Raw genomic sequence first — 25,104 nt, forward strand, 5'->3', positions numbered from 1 at the left:
CGTGTTGCTATTCAAGATGGAAGTTAGTGAAAGTTTTCCAAATGTTTCCGAATTGTGCTAGAGAGGCGATACTTGGGTATCAGCCCAGTATTCAGCTAGTGGGATGTGGGATATCACCTCGAAAGCACATACAGTTTGAACAGCACACCGACCCTCACGGTTAATCCGCAGGGCTGTTTTCCATATTTCTTGACTGAAATGTGTATTCTGTTTTCGAAGAGGTCGATGCCTCTGCAAGAAACAGAGGGCATACATCCTTGTGAACTGAACTGTCAGTTTTTTCTCCCTTATCTCTTCCCGGCTCTCTCCTACTGGCTGACCCCGCTTACGCATGCGTTGAGGTTGCCGGCATTACAGTCTCGTCTGACGACCGTGATGACAACATGCGCTGGTCACTAGTAGGTAAGCCTCTAATAGTTTTGCAACAATAGTTTCCATATATTAACTTGTTCCGTGTGTAGAACCTTCGTAAAACTTGCTTCAAACTATTTTCTGTAATTCAGTTATAAAGTTCTGCAGATTGTTCTTGTTTTCTTTTCCATATGACAAATTGATGAATTGGAGCACTTTTTACAAACTGCTCTCAAAGGATATGATAACTGCATACTTATCAATACGTAAGATCACTGTAAAATGAATCATAGAGAATATTTTTCACTGACATCTTACTGACACCCTTCCCGCATACGAGGAAACGCTACTTGATAGCTAATTAGAACGTGTTTTCACGATCGTTATGGTAGCAGCTAAGGTAGAAGGCTGAGTGTATTTAAATTGGACTTAGAACACCAGCTCTGGAGATCGTGTAATTAGATTTTCGAGATTTATTTATTTACTTCTCAAGTAAAGACCTGCTGCCTGTTATTCTATAGCAGGTCGCACATTGTGTGATTTTACATGTAATATTATACAAATTCAGTTTTATTACAAGTACATCTTTGTTGTTGGAAAATTTTACAAAAGGATAAATTAAAAAAATAGAGATAAAAATATATATAGTAAGTACAAATGCATGTACACAATTTTAACTTGCTGCTAAGTTAGATAATGATAATAAATAAGATACATAATATGTTGTGGACGTATTTTAAATTAAAATTAAAAGTGTATTTAATAGAAGAAACAAGAGATGGCAATTTGACTTAGATATGATGTCTTTCCTTCTGTGTGTGTGTGGTTACATCTGTTACATATGTTACACGTCAGGTTATAATGTGTTTCCGAACTTAAGGTAACAGTGGAGATTGAGAGTTGATTTAAAATGTCATAGTCAGCTGCATCAAGTGCGAGGGCTCAGTAAAACTTCAAGCCAGTCACACCTGATGCACCGAAAGAAGAAGAAATGGCACATCTTCAGATAGTGTTACATACTATGAAATGGTATAACATACAGCTACACAGAGTGTTACAATTTCAAATCGATTCGATTTAGTGTTGTAGAACCTTCGCTTACTTTTGCTTTGTTTGTATGTTTATCTCGTCTTCAATTCCTGTGTGCGATATAACATCCGATTCCGTGTCTGTGCTTGTCTGTGTCGTTTACTATGTACTGCTGATCCAATGTGGAGCCTGTCTTATTTTAGCGTATGGTCTCTCCTGTTTGTATGCCGCATGCAGTGCTCGCCATACTTCGTCTGCAACGTTGTTTATAGAGTTCCAGTCATCTTATCTGCGTGTTAACCGTCCTATATCCTGGTTTCCTAAACTCGGTCTTACGTGTCCCAGGGCATCGCAGATGAGCACTATGTTTTCAGGTGAGCCATTCTCACCACAGGCACAGTGTGAGTCTACTTTAGGCCGCTCTCGTATATTGGGGAAGAAAGAGTAGACCCCTTTTCGCTTGTCAGTTGTGCCCCATTCTGTGTGCCATATATCAGTTCTCCACTTGTTTAATTTCCGTTTTTCGGTTTCGTCTTTTCCAGTTATTTCACATATTTTGCCGCACCTCCCCCTCTTCCGCCAGTAGGCAGCTGCTCTCTGGTGAATTGTAAAGACTCCCAGTACCACGCACAGCGCCTCAATCGAGGTCGTTCCGAAAGCCTCAGACATGCTGAGCAGAACACCCCTCTGGCCGCGCCTCACAATGTTTTTATGCGTACCTAACCATAAGCACAAGCCGCAAAACAAGTTCTTGACTCACTGAGTGCTGTCTAATATGTCTTCATTGTCTGAATGGGTAGTCTGTATCTTATAGTGTTCAGCCGTGGAAGTTTATTCATGAGTTTCGTCGCTTTGTTAATTGTCAGTCTGGCATGTTCATTCAAGTGTAAATGTTCGTCAGTATAAATGCAAGGTGTCTCGTCATAGATATGTTGTTCAACTTTATAATTGGATTCCTTCTCAGTATGCCTCTTAGAAGTAGGTAAACAGTTATGTTTGCTGCTATTGTGAGTTTGTTGTTCGTGCACCATGCGCCGATGAACGTGAGGAGTCGCGTGGCTTTGCTCTCTAATTGGGATCTGAAGTTTCCAGATACCATGACCGTAAGGTCGTCAGCGAACTCAACCACCCCGTTAGCCATGTCGTCGTCTTCTAGTGCATTCAGTAGTGGTTCTATTGCTATGTCCCAGAAAACGATCCACATACGGCTCCGTGCGGACAACCCTTTGTTGCTCTCTTTACAATCTTTCGGTGACCAGTCTTCCATTTCACTATCCTGCTTTTACAGTAATTTCTAAGGTTGTTGTATAGAGGCAGTGGAACATTCATCTCTCTAAGTCTTGCAAACAGCGCGCGGCCACCAAAAGTTGTCGAAAGCACCAGCTATGTTAACAGGATTGCCACTATGTATTTGTCGTGTATTGTCTGTGTCATTTCTATGGCCCTATTTACTGCGTCGTCGACGGATTTATGTGCTCGAAAACCGAACTGATGTGGGCTAAGGCAGGAGAGCTAACGGTGCGACTGAACTTCGTCACACACCAGTCTTCCTTATACCTTCGTCAGACTGTTAATGAGACGTATTGGTCTGTACATCTTAGGGTCACTCGGGTCTTTGTCATCCGTTTCCTTGATTATAGCTGCATTTGCGTCGTCCACACATTCGGTATTCCTGATTCTTGTAGAGCAGCATTCAGGAAGACTGTCAGCTATGGTACGATAAATGGAGCAGCTTGTTTGATGGCTTCTTAGTGGATGCCATCAGGACACGGAGCCTTTTTGTTCTTTATTTTGTGTATTGCCAGTGCAACTTCTTCGCGAGCAAAAGGGGATGGTGATACCTTCGTTTTCGTATTTTTCATAAAGTAGTCTGCGAAGGGCGGTGTGAAGTTGAGTGTGCTGAGTGTGGTCATCGGCAGGAAGTAGTTTGTTGAGGAGATTCTGTGCTCTGCGTCTCCAGCCTCTTGTCGTAGTACCATCTGGTTTCTTCAGTGTTGATAATACTGTAGGAGTCTCTATACGTTCATTTTTCAGTTTAAACTGCTCCCCCTCCCCCCCCCCCCCCAGATGTTGTTCTGTAAGTTTGTCCCAACATGTGTGTCCCACTGGTCTTTCCTGGTCTTGTGTAGTTTGTCTTTGTATCTTGTTTTAGTGCCTTGATAATGTTGAAGTCTAATTTCTTTCCTGTGCTGTCTTTTATTTTTGGCAATATAGTCGTTTGTCCCGAATGTCTCTTCTTAGTCTTGTTAGTAGTACTGACCATGGTGCCCTTTGTTTAGGTGCGTCGCGTGCTGCAGTTATTGCTGTAGCTTGTGCTCTCTGTAATAAGTCCGTAAGAACGTAAGCTCTGTGATCTATGCTTCCTTGGGTGACACATAGAGGAAATTCTTCAGTCACGTGCCTCGGTTTCTGCCAGTCTGCTTTGCGTAACAGCAGCCTTGGGTGTTGGAATGTGTCTATGTCTGTGTTTGTTTTAGTGTACATAATGATTGCGTTATGGTCATTGAGTATTCTCTTATCGAGCACCTGTCATTTCGGTACCTGTATTAATGATGCGCTGTTTGCCAAATATAGGTTTCGAGATGCCAAACAAAGGTTTTTTTTCGAGAATCGTCCAATTTAGATATTTCCGGAATCTCTCTCATACATTTAAAAAACTTTATTAAATACGCCAGATATGATGGAGCAATATGCCTGCCTACGACGCATAAGCATGTTATAAACAATCATTACCGTAGAAGAGCTACAATTTGTCAGTACGCAGTTGATGACCTAAGCTTGGCGCTTACTTCCACACAAATGAATCTATGTGACCGTTTCATCCTGTAATTCCAAGCACAGTTATTCTTTATGACAAGGTTGACGTACTAACATTAATACAACAGCCATTAGCGTCGTTTTATTAGCAGTTTCATTTCATATTTTATATAACGGAGTATGAAAAACTTATTACACATAAAAATGCATTTCTGCATAGTATTTTGTAATTCATCTGTCAATTAGTCTAAGCTGCAACACACGTAGGCTAAGTTATGTCCGAATAAAATCGATAGGTGCAAGATGAATGAGTCTGCTGTCTAATAGAGTGTTTACATTATGATGATACGAGCTTTCAGGGCAACTATATCAGTACACAATAAGGAACCTTGGTATGGAATTGACTGATCCAAAAATTGCCAAGCATAACGTGTTATGGTGTAAGTCAACATTAAAGTTTATGTTTGCCAAATGAAGTGTATCGTGGATTAGACCTAGTGAAACGGCGTTATACCCGTTACAGAATTATTATGTACAGATAAGAAAATGTAGACAAAATGACAAGAGTCATCAGGTCAAGCAATCACATAGGAGACATTTGACGCTCGCGGTGTTTCAGAGTCTATTCCAGCCGTTAACGGAAGCAGGGCAAGTGGTGAAACACTACAGTGACCGAGAAGGAAAACATACTGTATGCATTCCTGAGTTGCATGCAGCAGTGCTTATTCGTATAATAGAGGAATAAGCTGGACCACTGCCATTCATAAAAAGTACAAGTCTTAGCGCATACCGGCATCGGACCTAGCGTTGTGTTGAGCCAATTACTCCTGTAGGGCTGTATGGACGCAGTGAACTTGTTAAGCCTTTAGCCGGCCGAAGTGGCCGTGCGGTTAAAGGCGCTGCAGTCTGGAACCGCAAGACCGCTACGGTCGCAGGTTCGAATCCTGCCTCGGGCATGGATGTTTGTGATGTCCTTAGGTTAGTTAGGTTTAACTAGTTCTAAGTTCTAGGGGACTAAAGACCTCAGCAGTTGAGTCCCATAGTGCTCAGAGCCATTTTTTTGTTAAGCCTTCGCCAAAGTGGTGACGTCATGTTCCAAGTTTGGTAGGACATGTCTATCAGACCAGCATAATAAACAATTAAATAAACATAGTATTTATAATTATTTCAGTTACAACAAGAATAGAACTGCTCTTCAATAACTTTCCTTCATCTTACGGACTGTTTATAAGTAAATGTGGCAGTAAATAAACATTAAAGAAACATCATGTAACTCTTTGGTCAAATAATTAATATGTACACAGCCTAGCATATAACCGAAAAGCTAAGGATATTCAAGCAATACTTTCAAACATTTCCACGCAATATACATCACACTATGTAATAAATTTTACAGACTTTGTAAACAACAGAAAAATTACTTATATAGTGACTACTTATTTCACATTCAAGACACATGTAATTTTTGCACTTTCTGCAGTGACTTTTGTTTTCCTGTTTGGTTTTCATGTATATATACGGCATCTGCCGAAGTTACTTGGTCTTGTTGCAGTCTTTGACCTACTTTGCAGATCTCGGAAATTCTCTCAAGCCGAAGAATTAGAATATTTGTCACTGCAAGAAGATATTAATCAAACTGCAAAGATGCTGAGTTAAACATACCTTTTAACTAACAGCCGACAATGTTATAGCACTATAAAGTCGATGAGGTCGATTTAGGGGACCGAACAATGCCTTCTTCATTATATAACAGCCGCTACCCAACTGATTAAATCGTGGCGCATAGAGCAATGTGAATGAAAAAGGTAGACGGCAGAATGGTCTGTACACGCTATTGGTAGAAAAAATAATCAACAATGTTGAAGGAGTCGATCTGTGAGACCGTACCACACTAACGGAGGGATAAAAGGCACAGTTAATTACTTGAATATTAATAATTACTTTGTTCGTGAGAGGAAAACTTTCCACGTTGCTGGAAAAACTGCCGCTTGGTCTCCGTGCACGTACGTGTCACGAACATATTGGGGCCACACCTAACTTTGCACATGTTACCCGTGAAGATCTGAAAGTGCATACGAAGAGGAGTTCCAGTTCAGTGGCCAGCTCTTTCATCTGAACCGAAGTCACTTAATTTCTTTTAGAACAAATTTTATTGTCTGTGAAGACTACATTCTGTATATTACAAATATTTCGGTGCCATTGAACCATTTTCAGATCCGTGTATGCCGGCTACGAGAGTAATCTAACAGTGTGTACAAGAAATATGCATGCTACGTCGTTGCAGCCAACATATGCAGATCGAAATATGATTCGATAGAACAGAAACTGCTCATAACGTTAGTCATATATGCAGTCTAGACGAACAGTAAACTTTTTTGTTCAGTCATTGATTACAATTTTTTTCCAAAATAAGCACTATGTCAGTTTTGGTATGATTTCTTTTCGTGTAGCCATGTGATAAGTCTTGTGTATGAGACACATGTCGATACTGAAAAGAATACCGTGGTAAGAACTATCTCTAGCTCTGATTTTGTTCGAACAACAACGGGGTTGTTCGAACGGATACCGCAGAACTTAGTGCGACCGTGTCGTGCCTGTATTCACGTTGTGTGACCGCACTTCACTTGAAAGGTTCTCTTACTATGGATCGGACGCCGACACGTGAACTGCACAATATTTTAAAGGGGTTAGCTCGCCCTCTTCAGGAACGAAGCGCAACTGCACAAATTCTGAAGACATATCACATCGTGCAAGTTGAAAAAATAAATAACATTAGTACATAAATGTGCCTATTTGGATTCTGATCGTCGTCAGTACACCGACATTAAATACGAAGATCTCTCATTTTCACTTGTAACATTTTTAGTTCGGTAATATCAAATTGAGACATCGGGACTTTCTGAATCTTAGAAAACTCATACTATCACCACGGAAACACTTCACGTAAGTATTTTCGTACCACATGCCATAGTTGTGATTGTAAAAAATCATCCAGTTATCCTTTGTTGTATCCACTAACTTAACGAAGAGAAAGTTTACACACACGTGCAACTGAAAAAGTATCAGGATCTCTGCATAACGTTGACTCTTCACTTGTTACACCGCCAATTACCACAATTCCCTTAATCAAGCATGCATCGTCTTTAGCAACAACATCCCGGAAATATAAACCGCAGGATAACCGGGGGTAAGATATTAAACTTGAATAAGAAATAACTCTCGTAGTTTAGATGAGCGGCAGACGGACTAATACTAGCAGTTTTCTGCTCCATTTATAGAGTTTTGGAACGAATCACAAATTAGTACAGTTTCCTTTTATTTAATTACTAGACTCAAAGAAAAATATTGCTGTACAATATGTTGGCCCGGTGTTCGAAAAGAGACTTCTACTGTGAGAAGAAGAAAAGTAGTTTTACTGCTGAGTGTACGTGTAAAAAGCAAGGGAAACACTGAAACGATATTTTCCTAAGAATTGCAAAACCGTGAAATTTGTGAGCCAGTATCATGGGGTGCTGGAAATTCACTGAAAAGAACTGTCGAAAGAGAACCCAGTGCTTCCGGCTCAGCTATTAATTATGCAAATTACAATTCAGAATGGTTTTCCTTTTTTCCATACATTGGATAGTTGCTGTAGACATTTCAAAATAGTCATGTTACTGATGATTCCATCAGAGACTCCATAATTTGCGACGTCAATACTAAAATTCTCAGTCTGCTGGATAGACCATGCCGTGACATTAATACATTTAGACCTATACTAGTCTGATAGCTCGTTATTGTACTAACATTTATCTACCTTATTTACAACAGTTGATTTCAAATTTTTGATTATTCATTTGTCAACTAGAAATATTCTTATTGCTTCACCTAGTCAAGACAAACGTCTTTGATGTTCACTACAGAACGAAGTGTATCTACTATCGAACTTCTGACAACTACGAACCTTCATCTTGCTACTAAATATCCCATTGTCTTTTTGTGACAATTAAGACAAATTTTGTTTTCTGCTGGAGTTGTGATTGTTGTCTTCAGCACCAAGACCAGTTTGTTGCAGCTCTCCATGCTCGTCTATCCTGTGAAAGCCATATCTCTCTGAATAACTACAGCAACCTACATCCATTTGACCATATTTACTGTATTCAAGACTTGGTTTCCCCATGCAGTTTATGCTACGCCTCCCCCGCCCCACTTCCTTCTATTACCTAACTGATGTTTCCTAGATGCCGCAGGATATATCCTATCAACCGATCCTGTGTTTTAGTCGTATTGTGCCATTTTACTTTGACACAAGCCTACATTCTAGACGATCGCCTCCAGGATTTTTTTTCCTTTATTGTATTTCAATTCCCCGTCGGGGCAGACTGGCAGCAGCATATACGCTGCCCTTCAACCGAAAGACATAGAACAAACAATAGAAGACATTTAAAAATAACAAAGGAGAAAACAAGGTGATCATAGCGACCGCTACGGTCGCAGGTTCGAATCGTGCCTCGGGCATGGATGTGTGTGATGTCCTTAGGTTAGTTAGGTTTGAGTAGTTCTAAGTTCTAGGGGACTGATGACCTCAGACGTTAAGTCCCATAGTGCTCAGAGCCATTTTTTGTCACTGCACTATATTACAACCTAGAGAATCAAGATGAGAGTAACTGGCTATCAACAGATAAACACAACTTAGATAGGAAGAAATAAATCTGGAAAGCACATTTCTGCTTTACTTGTATATGCTAGCCTTAACGACCACTTTCAGTTATTTTTCGATTTCCAATATTGTCGTAGTTTGTTATACAAAAGTAACTTGAACATAATGAGAAAATTAAGAATGATAGCAAGTGGAGAGCTACTGTTCTGCCAACAGCATTCTTAAATGTGTTTTCAGCACAGTGCACAGATGAGTAGTGATACACGTTAGTAAATATGTAATGTGCCAGCACAATTATAAATCAGCTTCAGTAATGAGTAATTAACCCGTCTCCTTAGCCGAAGTCGCTAACACATGCTGGTACAGTGGCACTCGATTTGGAGGTATGCCGGTTCAAATCCTGATGGTGGATGAAATTTTCACTGCGAGTATTTGGTCAGGAAAGGAAGAAGAGGTGGTAGTGTAAGGTTCCTGATCGGCAGTCTTTGTGTCAACGGCCTGGGGCCCTATTCTATATCTTTCCGCCATTTTGCCGATCGGTTCGGTACGCGAGAACTCCAGGTTCCCGACTGAAGCGCCTAGAACCGCTCGGCCACCCCGGCTGGCCAAACGGATATCAATTGCGTTTTTTTTTTAAATAGGAACCTGGAGTTCTGCCTTCACTAAATCTGTTAAATATCTGTTGCTTGTGTCACACCACTCACTCTTTTTGAATGAAAAGATTCGCTCTACAAAAGCATCAGAGCCAGGGATACTGAACAAAACTCCTGCTGCTTTGTAAATATTTGATATGTCTTGCTCAGGTACCGAAGAAAAGAATTTAAGCCAGTTTGTGAGATAATCACCATCTTTGTTCACAATATATATATTTATATAATAAATATTATGTTTATTACATAAAATACAATTCGTAATAGACCTAAAGACAAAAACTGAGTATTATTAACTTTGTGTAAAAAATAAGCCAACGGCCTTGTCACAGTGATAACGCCAGTTCCATTCAGACCACGGAAACATGCTCTCGAAAAGGCGATTTTTAAAATTTTATTTTTATGAACCAAATCGTTAATGTATCACATAGGGAAGTAGGCTACTTTATCATTTGGATCTCTAGGAGCGAGCTACAACCACATCTTATTGTTTGACACTCTCTTAAACAATTTTTCGGGTTTCGTGGAGATGTGTTCCGTCTATGCAACTAATTGAAGGCAGTCTATTCCCATACGCGTTTCGCTTCTTTTATTTGTGAAGCATCATAATGAATAAAGGAAGCGTAATGCGTATGGCAATAAACAAACTGCCTTCAATTAGCTGCATAGACGGAACATACCTCCATGAATTTAGAAGCAACCAAGGAACGACGGAAAATAGAAAAAGTGACGAATTTTTCGAGTGTTTCTGTAGATGTATTTGTACAATGTAGCACTACACTGCATGCCTAACTCACATTCCGAAACGCAAAATCCAAAACAAGACGACGGTGTGAATGAGAATAAAATCACATAATGTGACATTTACGACAGTTTCCAGAGCACAATCAATATTCTATCGTTATCATGCTTTCATGGAAGCCCAAGATCAGTGAAATTTGAACAGTATTACGTACTCTAACCACACTTTTTGGTACTGTGAAGAATGGCATGCCCGTGTCGGTAGCTAGCCGCTTAGATTTCGTGCCGCTGTGGCGCTTTTCGTTGGTTGGCGCGAGGAGAACTGACAACAGTGTTGTTTTTGGGGAAGGAGACCAGACAGCGAGGTCATCGGTCTCATCGGATTAGGGAAGGATGGGGAAGGAAGTCGGCCGTGCCCTTTCAAAGGAATCATCCCGGCATTTGCCTGGAGCGATTTAGGGAAATCACGGAAAACCTAAATCAGGATGGCCGGACGCGGGATTGAACCGTCGTCCTCCCGAATGCGAGTCCAGTGTCTAACCACTGCGCCACCTCGCTCGGTCTGACAACAGTGTTTTGGTTCATTAGGACCGTTTGGCGTCAAATAATGTTGGGGCTCTGTCTAGAAAACAAGACTATTCGGTGCTCTCGCGATAACCGACAATAGATGTGAGAGCGGTGTGCTGGCGACATGCCCATCCATATCTTCATCCGGTGATCCCTAAGGGCTGAGGATGACAGGGCGGCCGGTCAGTCCCATGGGGCTTCAAGGCCTGTTCAAATGGTGATTGTTTGTTTGTGTCAAAAATAAATGGAGCAAGGAAAATTTTGGCAAGAAAAGAGAAAAATCCGTTAACAACGGAGTGTCTGGCAATTCTACCAGGAAGGATAGCATGTAACAAAATTTTAAATATTGTATGTAGACAGTACTCACTACTAAATTCGTAGGTGGTGAGAAATTTAGTACATAGGAGCTGACACCTCTGTTAGTAACAATGGTTATAAACTGGTTGTGCTTAGTCCAACCGACCCAGATACGCACAAGTCCTTTCGTACTGTGATGAATATGCACCAGAGTCCATCAATCGTAGAGGCTAGCGAGTGGTGGTGTACCAGACTTACAGCAACTCATGACCATACATCTCCAGTGGAAGAGAGATGTGGAGAACATACTGGCCAAGACAGCAGTAGAACACTCTATGTATCGCATTAGGTCAGGACAGGGCGGGAAATATTCGGTCTTGTGTCATCTTGTTGAAAGATAATGTCACGGAGACCTCGAGGATAGAGCACAGCCACTTGCTGTCTCTCACAAATGTAATGGCTGCTGCCCAAATTACCTTTTATGTGAACCAGAGGTGATCATATTGTTTACTTAGTGGCAACCCATTTCATTACGCAAGATGCTGGGCTCATATGAGGATGATGAATGCAGTCTGACAATGTTCATTCTTTTCCGAGAATCCACACACACATGTGTCCATCCTGAAGCAGTATGCAGAACTCCATTATCAAGTGATGCCACTAGATGCATTACTGTTGGTGTGAATTTCCTTTGCTGATGCATCGAGGAAGGTCGCAACAATGGTCGTCGTGCAGACAGTTTATGGTTCTCCAGATGTCATGACAATGTTTGTGTGGAAACTTACTTCTTTACAAATAAGCTTGTTTCTTGTATCAAGGTACATGACATTACTGTGTGGTCCCACACGGCCGAGGAGACAGTTGGTTCAAGTGGCTCTGAGCACTATGGGACTTAACTTCTAAGGTCATCAGTCCCCTAGAACTTAGAACTACTTAAACCTAACTAATCTAAGGGCATCACACACATCCATACCTGAGGCAGGATTCGAACCTGCGACCGTAGTGGTCGCGCGGTTCCAGACTGTAGCGCCTAGAACCGCTCGGTCACCCCAGCCGGCGAGGAGACAGTACAACTATGTCTGTCCTCTCAGAAGTTAATCGCATGGGGCTTTAGAGAGCCTGCATGTCGATGAGAATGGACCCCCTGAAGCCAGCAATAACGTATTCTTACGACAGTCGCGGAATCCCGGCCAATGTCAACAACACAATCAACTCTGATCCCAGTAGAATGCAATCCTACTACTATCGAATAACGAATTCCGACACAGTGTGGCAAATGTCTCTCCTTCTTACACGAGGAACACTACAATCCTGTCATAAACAATGAACATCTAAATGTGATTTCTGAATATATACCAAATGTGCACTGATCAGCCAGAACATGAAGACCACTGACATGCTATCGATATAAACCCGTCCAGGCGATAGCAGCATCACCTGGCGAGGCATGACTGCTAGTCAGACAAACGCTCCTTGCATGTAATATCAGTAAGCGTATTGTTCATGTGTAGAATGGGGAAAGCACGAGATCTGTCTAATTTTGACTGAGGGAAGATTTTGATGACATGGAGACTCGGCACTAACATTTCGGAAAATGCACGACTTACCAAGTGTTCGAGGAGTGCTGTGGTGAGTGGCTTCAACAGTAGTGGAGCTACAGGGGTGCTAGCACATTTTGTTAGTGCAGGTTGCCTACATCAGGGTAGGTATGCACTCAGGGGGAAACCTATTGTTCTCCTTTGATTGACAGGTCTTAATCTATTGTTCTGTTAAGTGGTTTTTCATGTCACTGCACTTAACGTATTGTTCCCCTACCCCTCCCACTCCCCCCATCAGGAAACCCCACAACCCTCGCTGTTACAGGTACACTTTCAGGTCTGAGTTAACCTGTTGTTCTGTTAAGTGCTTTTCCATGCCACCTCCATTTCCTTTTGATTGACAGGTACTTAACCTATTGTCTCCCCACCCCCTCCCACTCCCCCAACCCCTCCACCTCACTGTTACAGGTACACATGCAGGTCTGAGTTATTGGAATAAGGCCCACCCACACTCACTCTTATCAATTTGATTGACTACTTAATTAAATTGATCAGTTAATTATCTCTCTGGTGGCAAAGTGCCACACCCCCCTGCCACACCCCCCTGGCAAGAAGTTCAAATTCCATCAGGACAATGCAAAATACCAAGGCTACCTCCACTAATCTATGAAAATGGAGGGGAAAAAAGAGCACTTGGGCTACCTCCACTAACCTAAGTCATCCAACCACAACCTCTTCATAGGAATGCCTGAAAAAGGACTCAGCCTGTGCTGGATAGGATAGACATAAGTCTTACTTTACCTGTTGTTCTGTTAAGTGGTATTCAATGTCACCCACATTTCCTTAAACCACTGCACCGCCTTTGAAATCAAATTAAGTAATTAGTTATGTCCTCCCATCATTTTCTGGTACACTTTTCAAATTTCACATGTTTCTAAACGCCATTTCTGGCGCGTTCTTCCTTGTCACCCACACTCTTAAACTATTGTACTGTGTTTTACATAAAAATTATTGAAATTAACTTAGTGTTATCCAACCTGTTGCTCTACTCTATGTCAGCCACTCATACACACCCTCCCCTTAACTACTGTACTGCTAACACCACATTGATATAAAATATTTATCCACATTAATGAAATCGACATTCTTCACATGTATGAGGTAGTTTTCTGAATTTGCAACATCCTATTGGTCAGTGAAATCGATAGAATTCAGTTTAAACAAAAGACCACTAGTAAAAAACACAAATCGTCGGCATCAATCCAACTGTTTTGTGTAGCAGGAAGACCAAGCCATTTGACTAGTGCTTTATTTCCACGGTGTCTTATGACTCTCCACGAGAAAAGCATCCGGTTCTTAGCTTTTCTGCAACTCCTCGGTGTAAAAGCAGCCTGCAATTTCTTCACCTTTACTATCCTTCACTATACAAGTTTTAGGATTTGTTCTTTGCACCTTTGAAACTGTAAATATCTCTGTTGAACAGTTCGGTAGGTATGATTTCTCAAATGCTATCTTGTGTTTTGAGATACGTTCCAAATCCCTACATTAAGTTTCTGTCTGTGTGGATCCAGCATTTTAATGCGATAGTACGCCGTATCCATGAGTCCATTATCACGAACATCTATTGGTCTCATTTTTATTGTTGAATGTTTGGTTCGATTATACTGAGCAATTATTTTTGGGAGGATATCTGTCCATTTGTATGAGCCACGAAAGCTTCAGAAACGCTTGGCACTAGGTGATAAGGGGGTTAATCTACTCGACGAAGCGTGTATGGAACACTACATTACATACACTGCAAATAAAGATCTATCACGTCGTCACATTGCAGATAGGATTTTAGCTGATAAGTCTAAGGCGATACGGAGAAGAAACGATATTGGTATAGGTCAACGCATCGTGGCATTTTGAGATGATAAAACCATGCCAGGAAAAATTAAGTTGGGTTTAGGAGCGATGAATTTCAAGCGAGTTATGAATGCTGCACATTGTACACTAAACAAGGAGGAGGAGCACAAGGCAGGGAAGCAGAGCTGTTTGAAGAACTGTATCCGGACAGCGATGTATGCAGCGAAAAACAAACTGAAGCAGAAAGATGCGAGAAGGAGAGGATCGGTTAAAGTTCCTAGAGTTCTACTAATACCCACCACATCTGGTGGCCCTCTCCGCGTTCTTGGCGGTAGGTTCCCTCGCTGGTGTTGCTGCAGCTATCGCTCGAACGTCGAAGAACGCGCAAAACTCTCAAGCGCAGTTAGAAGAGGCAAGGAGACATAATCGCATGATGGAAGCCGCAGCCATCGGAAAAGGTCTATACTTGAAACCGTACAGGAAAGGGCTTGGTCTACTCATAAATAAATTAAAAAAAAAACATTAGCTGTCCTACCAGATCGACCTCTCACAAATACAGATCTTCTTAAGTTTGTTAGAAACAGATTCAACATACCAAGATTCCGTGGTGTGTTTATGCGGGATACATTACCGAAGACTATGTGGAAAACTGATGAATGCAGCATTGTGAATTTAGATGTTGCTGGAGGCCCCGGCACCCACTGCCTATCATATGTTATGAAAAATGCGGATACCGTCTACTATTTCGACTCATTTGGTGACCTGCAACCGCCAGAACAATTACAACGATCCTTCACTCCCACCGGACGTTTGTTCTACGATTATCGACGCTATCAGGACTTAAATACACACCTCTGTGGACATATATGTATATGTTTCTCTTGACGTTTGCAAAGAAGAAGAAGCATGCTATATGTGGAGGAGCTTCAAACATTCCTTCATCAGTTGGGATTCAGATGCAGTTTCGCACACTTTGACATTAAAAGAACGATCATCTGTATTACGTGCAAATTACTTCCCTCCAATTGATTTGAGCGTTGGTGAATGGAGTATTGCATTGATTAGACTGGAGACGTACAACAGCATCCCAAACATCATTGAGACTAGCAACAAACTGCATCTGGATATTAATGGTGAAAAAGATATTGTGGAAATAGAACCAGGTGCATACGATATCGACGATTTAAACGAAGTCTTAAAACAGTCTGGTAAAGGTATTGAATTATGTGCAAACATCAGTACACATAAATCTGAAATAAGGACTGTAAATGCAACCATTGACTTTAACCAGAAAGGTTCAATAGGGCGCCTGCTGGGTTTCACAAAAGGGCAGGTTTTGAAGAAGGATACAAGTAAATTTTACAAGTCTTATCAGACTGTGGACATACTTCCCGTCAGCACAATCCGAGTTTAGTGTAACATTGCAATGAACTCCTATCTCAACGATAATCTGGTTCATACTCTTTACGGATTCTTCCCCTCCGTCGCAATGGGGTATAAGATTGGCGAGATCCTTGCCAATGCAATATACCTTCCACTGACAGCTCAGACACTGGATTATTTGGAGTTGCGTATTGTGGACCAGAATAACCAGCTTGTTGACTTTCGTGGTAAAGAGATCATTGCACGATTACATCTAAGGCGGGATAGGCGTATGTTATAAAACAAGTGCAAGCAAACCACAGCATGTCACTTCGCTACTGAACAGTAAAGTGATAACACGGGCGATCTACGAGTTTCTTAAATCAGTTGGCTTGAAACTGCGCAATGACGTCCTCACTCAGTATAACCAGTCCGGTAGAGTATGATGAGAGAATTATACGTCAGGAATACTTCTCTCATAAATCTTACTCTTCAACCACATTTAACAAGAACGATGAAATTAAGATTGCCATCCAGCAGAACTATGCACTCACGCTTCCACGCAAGAGTTTCATATACCTAGAGGTGTCATTCAAGAAAACCGACGGCAGTGATACAGTTGGATCCAAGCTTACACGTAATGCTTTAGCATTCCTGTTCCATGAGATACGCTATGAACTCAATGGGTCTGAGATCGATCATACACGCAATGTCGGCATAACATTGACCCTTAAAACATACGTCTCTGCATCACCCGCAGATTTGCATAGTTTAGAAAATGCGGGATGGTTCATAGACGATCCAGATGATAGAACTGTTACTGCATTCATACCTCTAAAAATGCTTATGGGGTACTTTGAGGACATGAGACAGATTATTATGAACGCTAAACGGGAACTCATTCTGGTGCGGAATGCTACAGACAATAACTCATACATTCAAGGAGCTCAAGAGGAGAATATGATCACAATCAGCAAGATAATATGGAAAGTGCCTCACATCAGTGTATCCGACAAGGAGCGTTTGAAGCTTATAAAAGTCTTGAATTCCGGAACATTTCTGTCTTTGACATTTCGCTCGTGAGAGGTTTTCGACTACCCAGTGTTACCGACTGCGAGCAGACAAACATGGGCTATTAAAACCTCTTCGCAGCTAGAGAGACCCAGATTCATCATACGTTTCAGACTGATAGAAGAGGTAATATAGCAAATGATTCCACCATGTTCGACAACTGAAAGTTAACTAATGCCAAAGTCTACCTCAATTCAGAATTCTACCCATATGATAATTTACAACTGCAGTGGAATCAAAATGTCTAGCTTATGACATATATGCAAGGTTTCATGCTTCTTAATATGAAATGACTGAAGGAGAGGGAGGAGAGTGTCTACTAAGTCCACGTCACACCAATCATCGTAATAGACTGCTCGAAACAGAATGAGATAATTAAGTGAGAACCTATAGATGTGTGAATTGAATTTGAACGTTCGACAAATTTCCCAGAACACACTGCCACGTATGCTCTAGTTCTACATGACCGTGTGATCAACTACTACCCGATCATCGGTGTTGTGCAACGAGCTGTATAAATGAATAGGTGCTGCACCATACCTAGAGCATTTCCCAATGGCGTCTCAAGGTGTGAACATCATTGTGGACGCTCAGGGTTTCTATGATGGTGAGTGTAGACAGTTCATATTTAAAAATATTGCGTTTGTAGCGTACATACAAGATGCTGGAATAATAGCGACGTTCTCAGCAAACATTGCATCACAGAGGCCTTTCAAGTATGTGAAATGTGCTAACACATGGACGAGTGCAAAGTGGTTAATTCACAGGGATGATCCTGGCATTCCCTATACCTATGGCACTTAAATTACTCAGTCACATGGATACCTTCGTCAACATGAAGGGGAAGGAGAAGATCTCATTGATGCGGAGAATCTTTAAGCTTGTTGCTATTCAAGACCTGGAATTCTATGGATGTCCTTTACTCCATCAACTCAAGAACATGTATGAAAAAAGTGTTGCTGTGTCTGCTTATGAAAAAGTAAAATTACTTTTAAGTTGGATCAGAAATAAATGAATTGTTACCTCACAGCCACTGTGTTATTTTTTCTCAACCCTGCTCCCACTGTGACTTTTTAACCACATGCTGTGTATGTAGTTTTCTTCAAGTACAGGAGATATAATTTTAGATATGTCTGCTATATATCTTTGGAAGCAGACATGGTCACGTGTCTCCTGCTCCCATAACCCAATTCATGCTGCATGATAGGCGTAATTCCATGCAATTTTATATATATATATATATATATATATATATATATATATATATATATATATATATATTGTTATCTTCCATCTTAAACTTCACCTCCTTAGTAGCACTCATCGGCAGAAAAAAGTAATGTCTTTTGTGACGGTGCTCCCACACTGGCAGAAGCCGCAGTTTGACAGGTAAATTCAGTGACGATCTCTAGGAGGAATGCACCCTGTGCTATTCTGGGAAGTATTGCAACATCTCTCGGCACTGGACCCGCATCGCAGGTATGTGTCACCGCGTCAGCAACGGTGCCTAGGTAAACACATATTTCGATAGGAATTTGTCAGGGGTCAAGTACGAAAGAGATGTCGCCGCCTCATGCTTGCGGGACCCAAACAATCGTGCATAGCTTCGTGTGGACCGTCGGTGCTCCCAAACACCGGCGTTGGCGTCCGGCGGTGGGCGGCGGGATGTGGTTTTTACTAGCGATTTTTTGTGTAAACTGTGTTCCATTGATTTCACCGACGAATATAATGCTGCGAATTAAAAAAAACTACCCCATACATGTTAAGAATATCGATTTCTGGAATTGTACGAGGAACACAGTGGCGAGTTACAGTTGATGTGCTGAGCCCCCAACTCACCATATCTGTACCCAATTGAACACATCTGTGATGTGATTGAACACGTGGCTTCAGAACGCATCACCCCCCCCCCCCCTCCCTCCCTCGCTATTATTTACGGGAATGGGGAGCCTTTTGAGTGCAGATGTGGTGCCAACTTGTTCCAGCGACCTAACAAAGCCTCATTGCTTACATACTATGATGCGACGCCGCTGTTATTCGTGTCAAAAGTGGACATACTGGCTCTTAGGTAGTTGGTCATAATGTTCCAGTTGATCAGTTAGATGGCATTACTCCTCCCTACTTTGTGCAGTTGCGCTGATGTGCTAATCACCTGCATATCCAGGCATTTAATCTATTGTTGTTGCTGTCTTCCGTCCGAATGCTGGTTTAGTGAAGGTCTCCATGCTACTGTAACCTGTGCAAGCACACGAATAACTACTGCAATCTACATCTTTCTGAATCTGCTTAGTGTGTTTATCTCCTACTCTCCCTCTACGATTTTTAGCCCTCACTCATTCCTCCAATACTTACTTGGTGATCTCTTGATGTCTCAAATTGTGTTCTGTCATCCCATCTCTTGTTTTAGTCGATTTGTGCCACAAATTTCTTGTCTCCCCAATTCCAGTCAGTACCTTCTCATTAATTACACGGTCTACCCACGTAATCTTCAGAATTCTTCTGTACCACCAGAATTCAAAAGCTTCATTTCTCTTTTGATCTGAGCTGTTTGTCATCCACGCTCCAAACAAATACCTTCAAAAAAGACTTCCTAACACTTAAATCTATATTACATTGAAACAAATTTTTCTTGCCATTGTCAGTCGACATTTTACATTCTCTCTACTTCAGCCACCATCAGCTGTTTTCTACCTAAATTGCAAAACTCATCTTCTACTTTAAGTATCTAGTTTCCTAATCTAATTCCCTCAGCATCACCAGATTTCATTTGACAACATTCCATTATCCTTATTTTGTTTTTTATGTTAATCTTGTATCCTCTTTTCAAGACACCGTCCATTCCGTTCAGCTGCTCTTCCAAGTCCTTTGACAAAATTACACTGTCATCGGCAAATCTCAAAGTTTTTATTTCTTTTCCCTGAACTTTAATTGCTACTCCAAATTTTTCTTGGTTTTCCTTCATTTCTTGCTCAATGTGCAGACTGCATAACACTGGGTTTAGGCTACAACCCTGTCGCACTCCCTTCTCAACCACTGCTTCCCCTTCATGCCTCTCGACTCTTATAAGTGCCGTCTCGTTTCTGTACAAGTTGTAAATAGCTCTTTACTCCCTGTATTTTACCTCTGCACCTTCTGAATTTCAAAGAGAGTATTCCAATCAACATTGATAAAAGCTTTCTCTAAGTGTACAAATGCTACAGCTGAAAGTTTTCGTTTCCTTAAACTATCTGCTAAGAGAAGTCGTAGGGTCAGTTCTTCCTCGGGTGTTCCTACATTTCTCCAGAATCCAAACTGATCTTTCCCGAGGTCGGCTTCTACTAGTTTTTCCAGTCTTCTATAAAGAATTCGTGTTAGAATTTTGTCACTATGACTTGTTAAACTGATAGTTCGGTAATATTCACACCTGTCAGCAACTGATTTATTTGGAAGTAGGATTGTTACATTCTTCTTAAAGTATGAGGTTACTTCGCCTGTCTCAAACATCTTGCATACCAGATGAAACAGTTTTGTCATGGCATGTAGTATATTTCATACTAATTTGACTTTCGTTGCATGCGGCATTCATGAGGTTGCAGTTGTAATGACCAGCTGGGTGTTTTCGCTAAGAAAGAAGTTTTCCATAAGGACAGAAGCTGAAGCAATGAATTAAAATTTGCGCTACAGCCAGGAACTGAACCCAGGTCTTCTGCTTACAAGGCAGATTTGCTAGCTTTTATAACAACCATCACTTTCACGGATTACGTAGGCCGAATTCCAGCCCTCACTAGGCAGCTCATGCAGCTCTGGTAACCACAACGCCATGGTGGTGTAATGGCTAGCACAACTGCATAGGCGGCAGGACATCTGAGTTCAAGTACTGGTAGTGATACGAAGATAAAGTTGAGATTCATATGTCTCTGGAAAATTATAATTCCATCAGCTCACTCGAAAGAAATTTGTTTTGCTGCACTTAATTGTTATTCAACAGTGTAGTTCATAAAATGTTTGTAAGAAAGCGTTAAAATTCTTTTGTTATTGGTATCTGGCATAGTTGATTAGAGACACATTTATGAATAAGAATACGAAGGTCACACTAGACTTATGCTGGTAGTTTCTGCCATATATTGAATGAGGAAATTTCTGACATGGAGTTCACGGCGATAACTTCTTAAATATATTTTGCTCTTAATCGGTATATATCAGTACTCACTAGTTGCCAGAATGAACCTCTCTGCAGCAGAGTGAGCGTTGTTCTGAAACTTATGGCAGATTTTTCTGCTCACGAGGGAAAAACATTACCTCGAAGGTTCAGAACCGCACGAAAATGTGCTTAGAGTATGAATAGCTAATCCCAAAAACAGTGGTGTGATCCATTCGCACGCAAAACTGCACGTGTTACCACGAGATGCATCTTGATGATCAACTGTTCAATGTCTAAGAGACAAACTTTGGCAACGACTAGAAACAAAATTTCAATATCGTAGGGCCTAAAAAAACCGAATTCCTTAGCTTAAGAGAGCTTTACACGATAAGAGTCGTTGATTTCGTAAGACTACAATGTGAAAAACCGCAAGTAGAGTACACATTTAATCATTGGATTTCACTGTGTGCAACACAGTCAACTTTCTGCACCGAAGTACAAACCTGTGTTACAGTATTCTTGGCAAAAGCCATGTTACGACACTGAAATACCAATGTTATCGTTTGATAATGTAATTAGTGTGGCGTTTGATACTGGACTGATTGAATGCAGAAGTGATGTTGAATGTGAAAAGTGGCTTCAGTCAGATGTGCATATTTTTCTGTTCCAGTTTGCTTTGACCACTACATTGAAATCACACACTTGCACAGCAATTCAGTCTGCGGATTGCAACACCATCACGTCAGCAGGAAAAGTTTGATGTTCAGACAGCGTAATTATTTTAAGCAGAGGGAAATATAGCACTAAGTCACTGCACTGAAATATGTGTGTTTTTGGTTCTGTTATAGCAATATTTTGTTTCTTCACCATACCAACGTTCCATTCTTAGACCTTGAACAGGTAATTCAATTGCCTCTCGTGGTAAGACGTGCAGTTTTGCATGCGAGTGATTCATATCGTTGTTTTAGGGATGAGCGGTTTATATTCTAAGCACTTCAAAAATGGTTCAAATGGCTCTGAGCACTATGGGACTTAACATCTGTGATCATCAGTCCCCTAGAACTTAGAACTACTTAAACCTAACCTACCTAAGGACATCACACACATCCATGCCCGAGGCAGGATTCGAACCTGCGACCGTAGCAGTCGCGCGGTTCCGGACTGCGCGCCTAGAACTGCTAGACCACCGCGGCCGGCATTCTAAGCACTTCCCTTGTCAGTATTTCACTAAAAGCGACAATGCGTGAAACTAATACTTCATATAAAGCTTTAATATTCAATAATCTTTTGATGAATGCCTTGGCTAAAAACACAGGATTCCAGAAACTCAATATGCCTTTACATTCACAGAGAGGCATAAAAGTTAGCATAATTCCTTATGAAAATATCTAAGTGTGTATACAGCTGATAAGGTTACACTGAGTCATTATACTTATCAGCTGCTAAAAGAAGTAGAAGTGTGTGTATAACAAGTAAAGCTGTAGAGTCATATCACAAACTGGCAAACAAAAATTCACTAGACTCTGTGCTAAGGACTCTCTCTTACTGAGCGGAAAACACAAAACTGGTGACGCTCTGAAATAGACAACAATCCAAAATAACATTGTGATAACTCGAAAAAGCCGGCCGCTGTGGAAGAGTGGCTCTAGGCGCTACAGTCTGGAACCGCGCTGCTGTTACGGTCGCAGGTTCGAATCTTGCCTCGGGCATGGATGTGCGTGATGTCCTTATGTGAGTTAGGTTTAAGTAGATCTAAGTCTAGGGGACAGATGACCTCAGACGTTAAGTTCCATAGTGCTGAGAGTCATTTGAACCATTTTTGAACTTGAAAAATTTTACGACTGCATCTTTCGCTCTGGGGCCTTGTGTGCGCTGATTCGTGCTCAATGCTGTTAGTGAGTGAACATCCAGGCACGAGCCACAAGCCGCCCTTACAGCTCTCTACGCTGTGGCTAGGACATTCCTTGTTTAGGATTACCAATTTCACAAATTTTAAAGGAGAGTTTCTGTGAAGTTTTGAGGTACCGGCAAAAATAAAGATGTGACGGAGGATGAAGGACCTGGCCTGCACACCTCAGTTCGTGAGATCATTGCCCACTAAAGGCAATGCTCCAGGTTAGAGCTCAGTTTGCCCAAATTCAAGGTTCACTGTAGTAAGTAGGGCACAAACGCCACCATGCATTGTTACGGACAATTAGATCATTAGTAGCTACAGTTCTCAACTCCTTCTTAGGAAAAAAAAGAAAAGATCGTCCTTAAAACTAGTATCGTTAAGAATGCTTTCTAGCATATCCCTACCGAATATTTCCCACGTACGAAAACTTCGTCGTGTTACGATGTACGTTATTTATTGCGATGCATAATAGCTTTGATGCACTTTCTCCAAATTTTACTAGTTGTTCTCTCTCAAGCCATGCTTTGAATACCAAATAAGCTGGCCAAATTACCTACTCATATTCTGTGACAGCGAACATTGTCTTATGTTTTAAGTTATAAAATGGTTCAAATGGCTCTGAGCACTATGGGACTTAACATCTGTGGTCATCAGTCCCCTAGAACTTAGAACTACTTAAGCCTAACTAGCCTAAGGACATCACACACATCCATGCCCGAGGCAGGATTCGAACCTGCGACCGTAGTGGTCGCGCTGTTCCAGACTGAAGCGCCTAGAACCGCTCGGCCACACCGGCCGGCTTTAAGTTATAAATAAGCTGTAAGACTGTCCTGGATAAAAGGTCCGGCACACAGTTTTAATCTGTCAGAAAGTTTCAACACGAAAATATTTATTCTATTAACGATCTAATACTAATATCCCAAGGATGACCTCAGAAATTGACATTTTTAAAGAGTTTGGAATGTCTATTCTTGTATTTAATTTCCTACATCTACATGACTACACTGCAGTTCACGTTTAAGGGCTTGGCAGAGTGTTCTTCGAACCACCTTCAGATTATTTATCTACCGTTCCGCTCTGTAACCGCGCGTGGGCAAAATGAACGCTTAAATCTTTCCGATCGAGCTCTCATTTCTCTTATTTCATTAGGATGATCATTCTCTCTAGGTAGACTGGCAGCAATAAAATATTTCTTCATTCAGAGGAAAAAGTTGGTGATGGAAATTTCGTGGAATGATCACGCCGCAACAAGAAACGCCTTTGTTTTAATGATTGCCACCCCAACTCGCTTGTCATATCCGTGATACTTTCTCCCCTAAATCACGATAATAAAAAAGGAGCTGGCCTCCTTTGCACTTCTTCGGTGTCCTCTGTTAATCTTGTGTGGTAAGGATTCCATAACGCACAGCAGTACTCTTGCAGACGACGGACGAGCATAGCGTCGGCAGTCCCTTTAGTGGACCTGTTGCTTCTTGTAAGTATTCTGCCAATAGAACGAAGTCTTTAGTTTGCGTTACCTACAATATTATCTATGTGACAGTTCCAATTTAATTTATTCGTAATTGTAATTTCTAGATATTTAGTTGGACTGACAGACTTTAAATTTGTGTGATTTATCGTGGAATCGAAATTTAACGGATTTCTTTTTGTACTCTTGTGGATGACCTCCCACTTTTCCTTATTCAGAGACCACTGCCACTTTCCGCACCGTACAGGTATTGTATCTGAGTCATCTTGCAATCGTTTTTGATCTTCTGACGAATTTAGTGGACGATAAATGACAGCATCATCTGCAAACTATCTAAGAGGGCTGCTCAGATTGTCTCCTTAGCCGTTAATATAGATTAGGAACAGCAGAAGGGCTATGCCATTTCCTTGCGGAACAGCAGATATCATTTCCATTTTACCCGATAGGTTTCGTCGATTACTACGGACTGTGAGCAGTACGACAGAAAATCAGGAATCGAGTCGCGCAACTAAAGCGATACTCCCTAGGCACGCAATTTGATTAGAGTTCTCTTGTGAGGAACGGTGTCAAAATACTACTTGTAATTTAGAAATATGGAATCAGTTTGAGATACCCTGTTGATAGCACTCATTACTTCGTGCGAATAGGAGTTAGTTGTATTTCACGAGAACAATATTTGCCGAATCAGTACTATGTGTCAGCATACCGTTACTTTCGAGGTAATTCATAATGCTCGAACACAGTATATGTCTCAAAATCCTACTGCAGATCG

The 25,104-nt window shown here is 41.3% G+C and overlaps 1 protein-coding gene across 2 annotated transcripts in view; it reads left to right on the plus strand.

Annotated features, from left to right (window-relative positions):
- The first annotated feature begins 325 nt into the window (after positions 1 to 325).
- The window catches only part of LOC124721097, a 654,343-nt gene continuing 629,564 nt past the window's right edge, over positions 326 to 25,104 (plus strand). For both annotated transcript variants that reach the window (XM_047245917.1, XM_047245918.1), the window contains exon 1: positions 326 to 402. In XM_047245917.1, the coding sequence (XP_047101873.1) occupies positions 384 to 402 (19 nt within the window). In that variant the 5' untranslated portion in view covers positions 326 to 383. The remainder of the gene's footprint in view (positions 403 to 25,104) is intronic.

Source organism: Schistocerca piceifrons, chromosome X, assembly GCF_021461385.2.
Source record: "Schistocerca piceifrons isolate TAMUIC-IGC-003096 chromosome X, iqSchPice1.1, whole genome shotgun sequence".
Lineage (NCBI taxonomy): Eukaryota > Metazoa > Arthropoda > Insecta > Orthoptera > Acrididae > Schistocerca > Schistocerca piceifrons.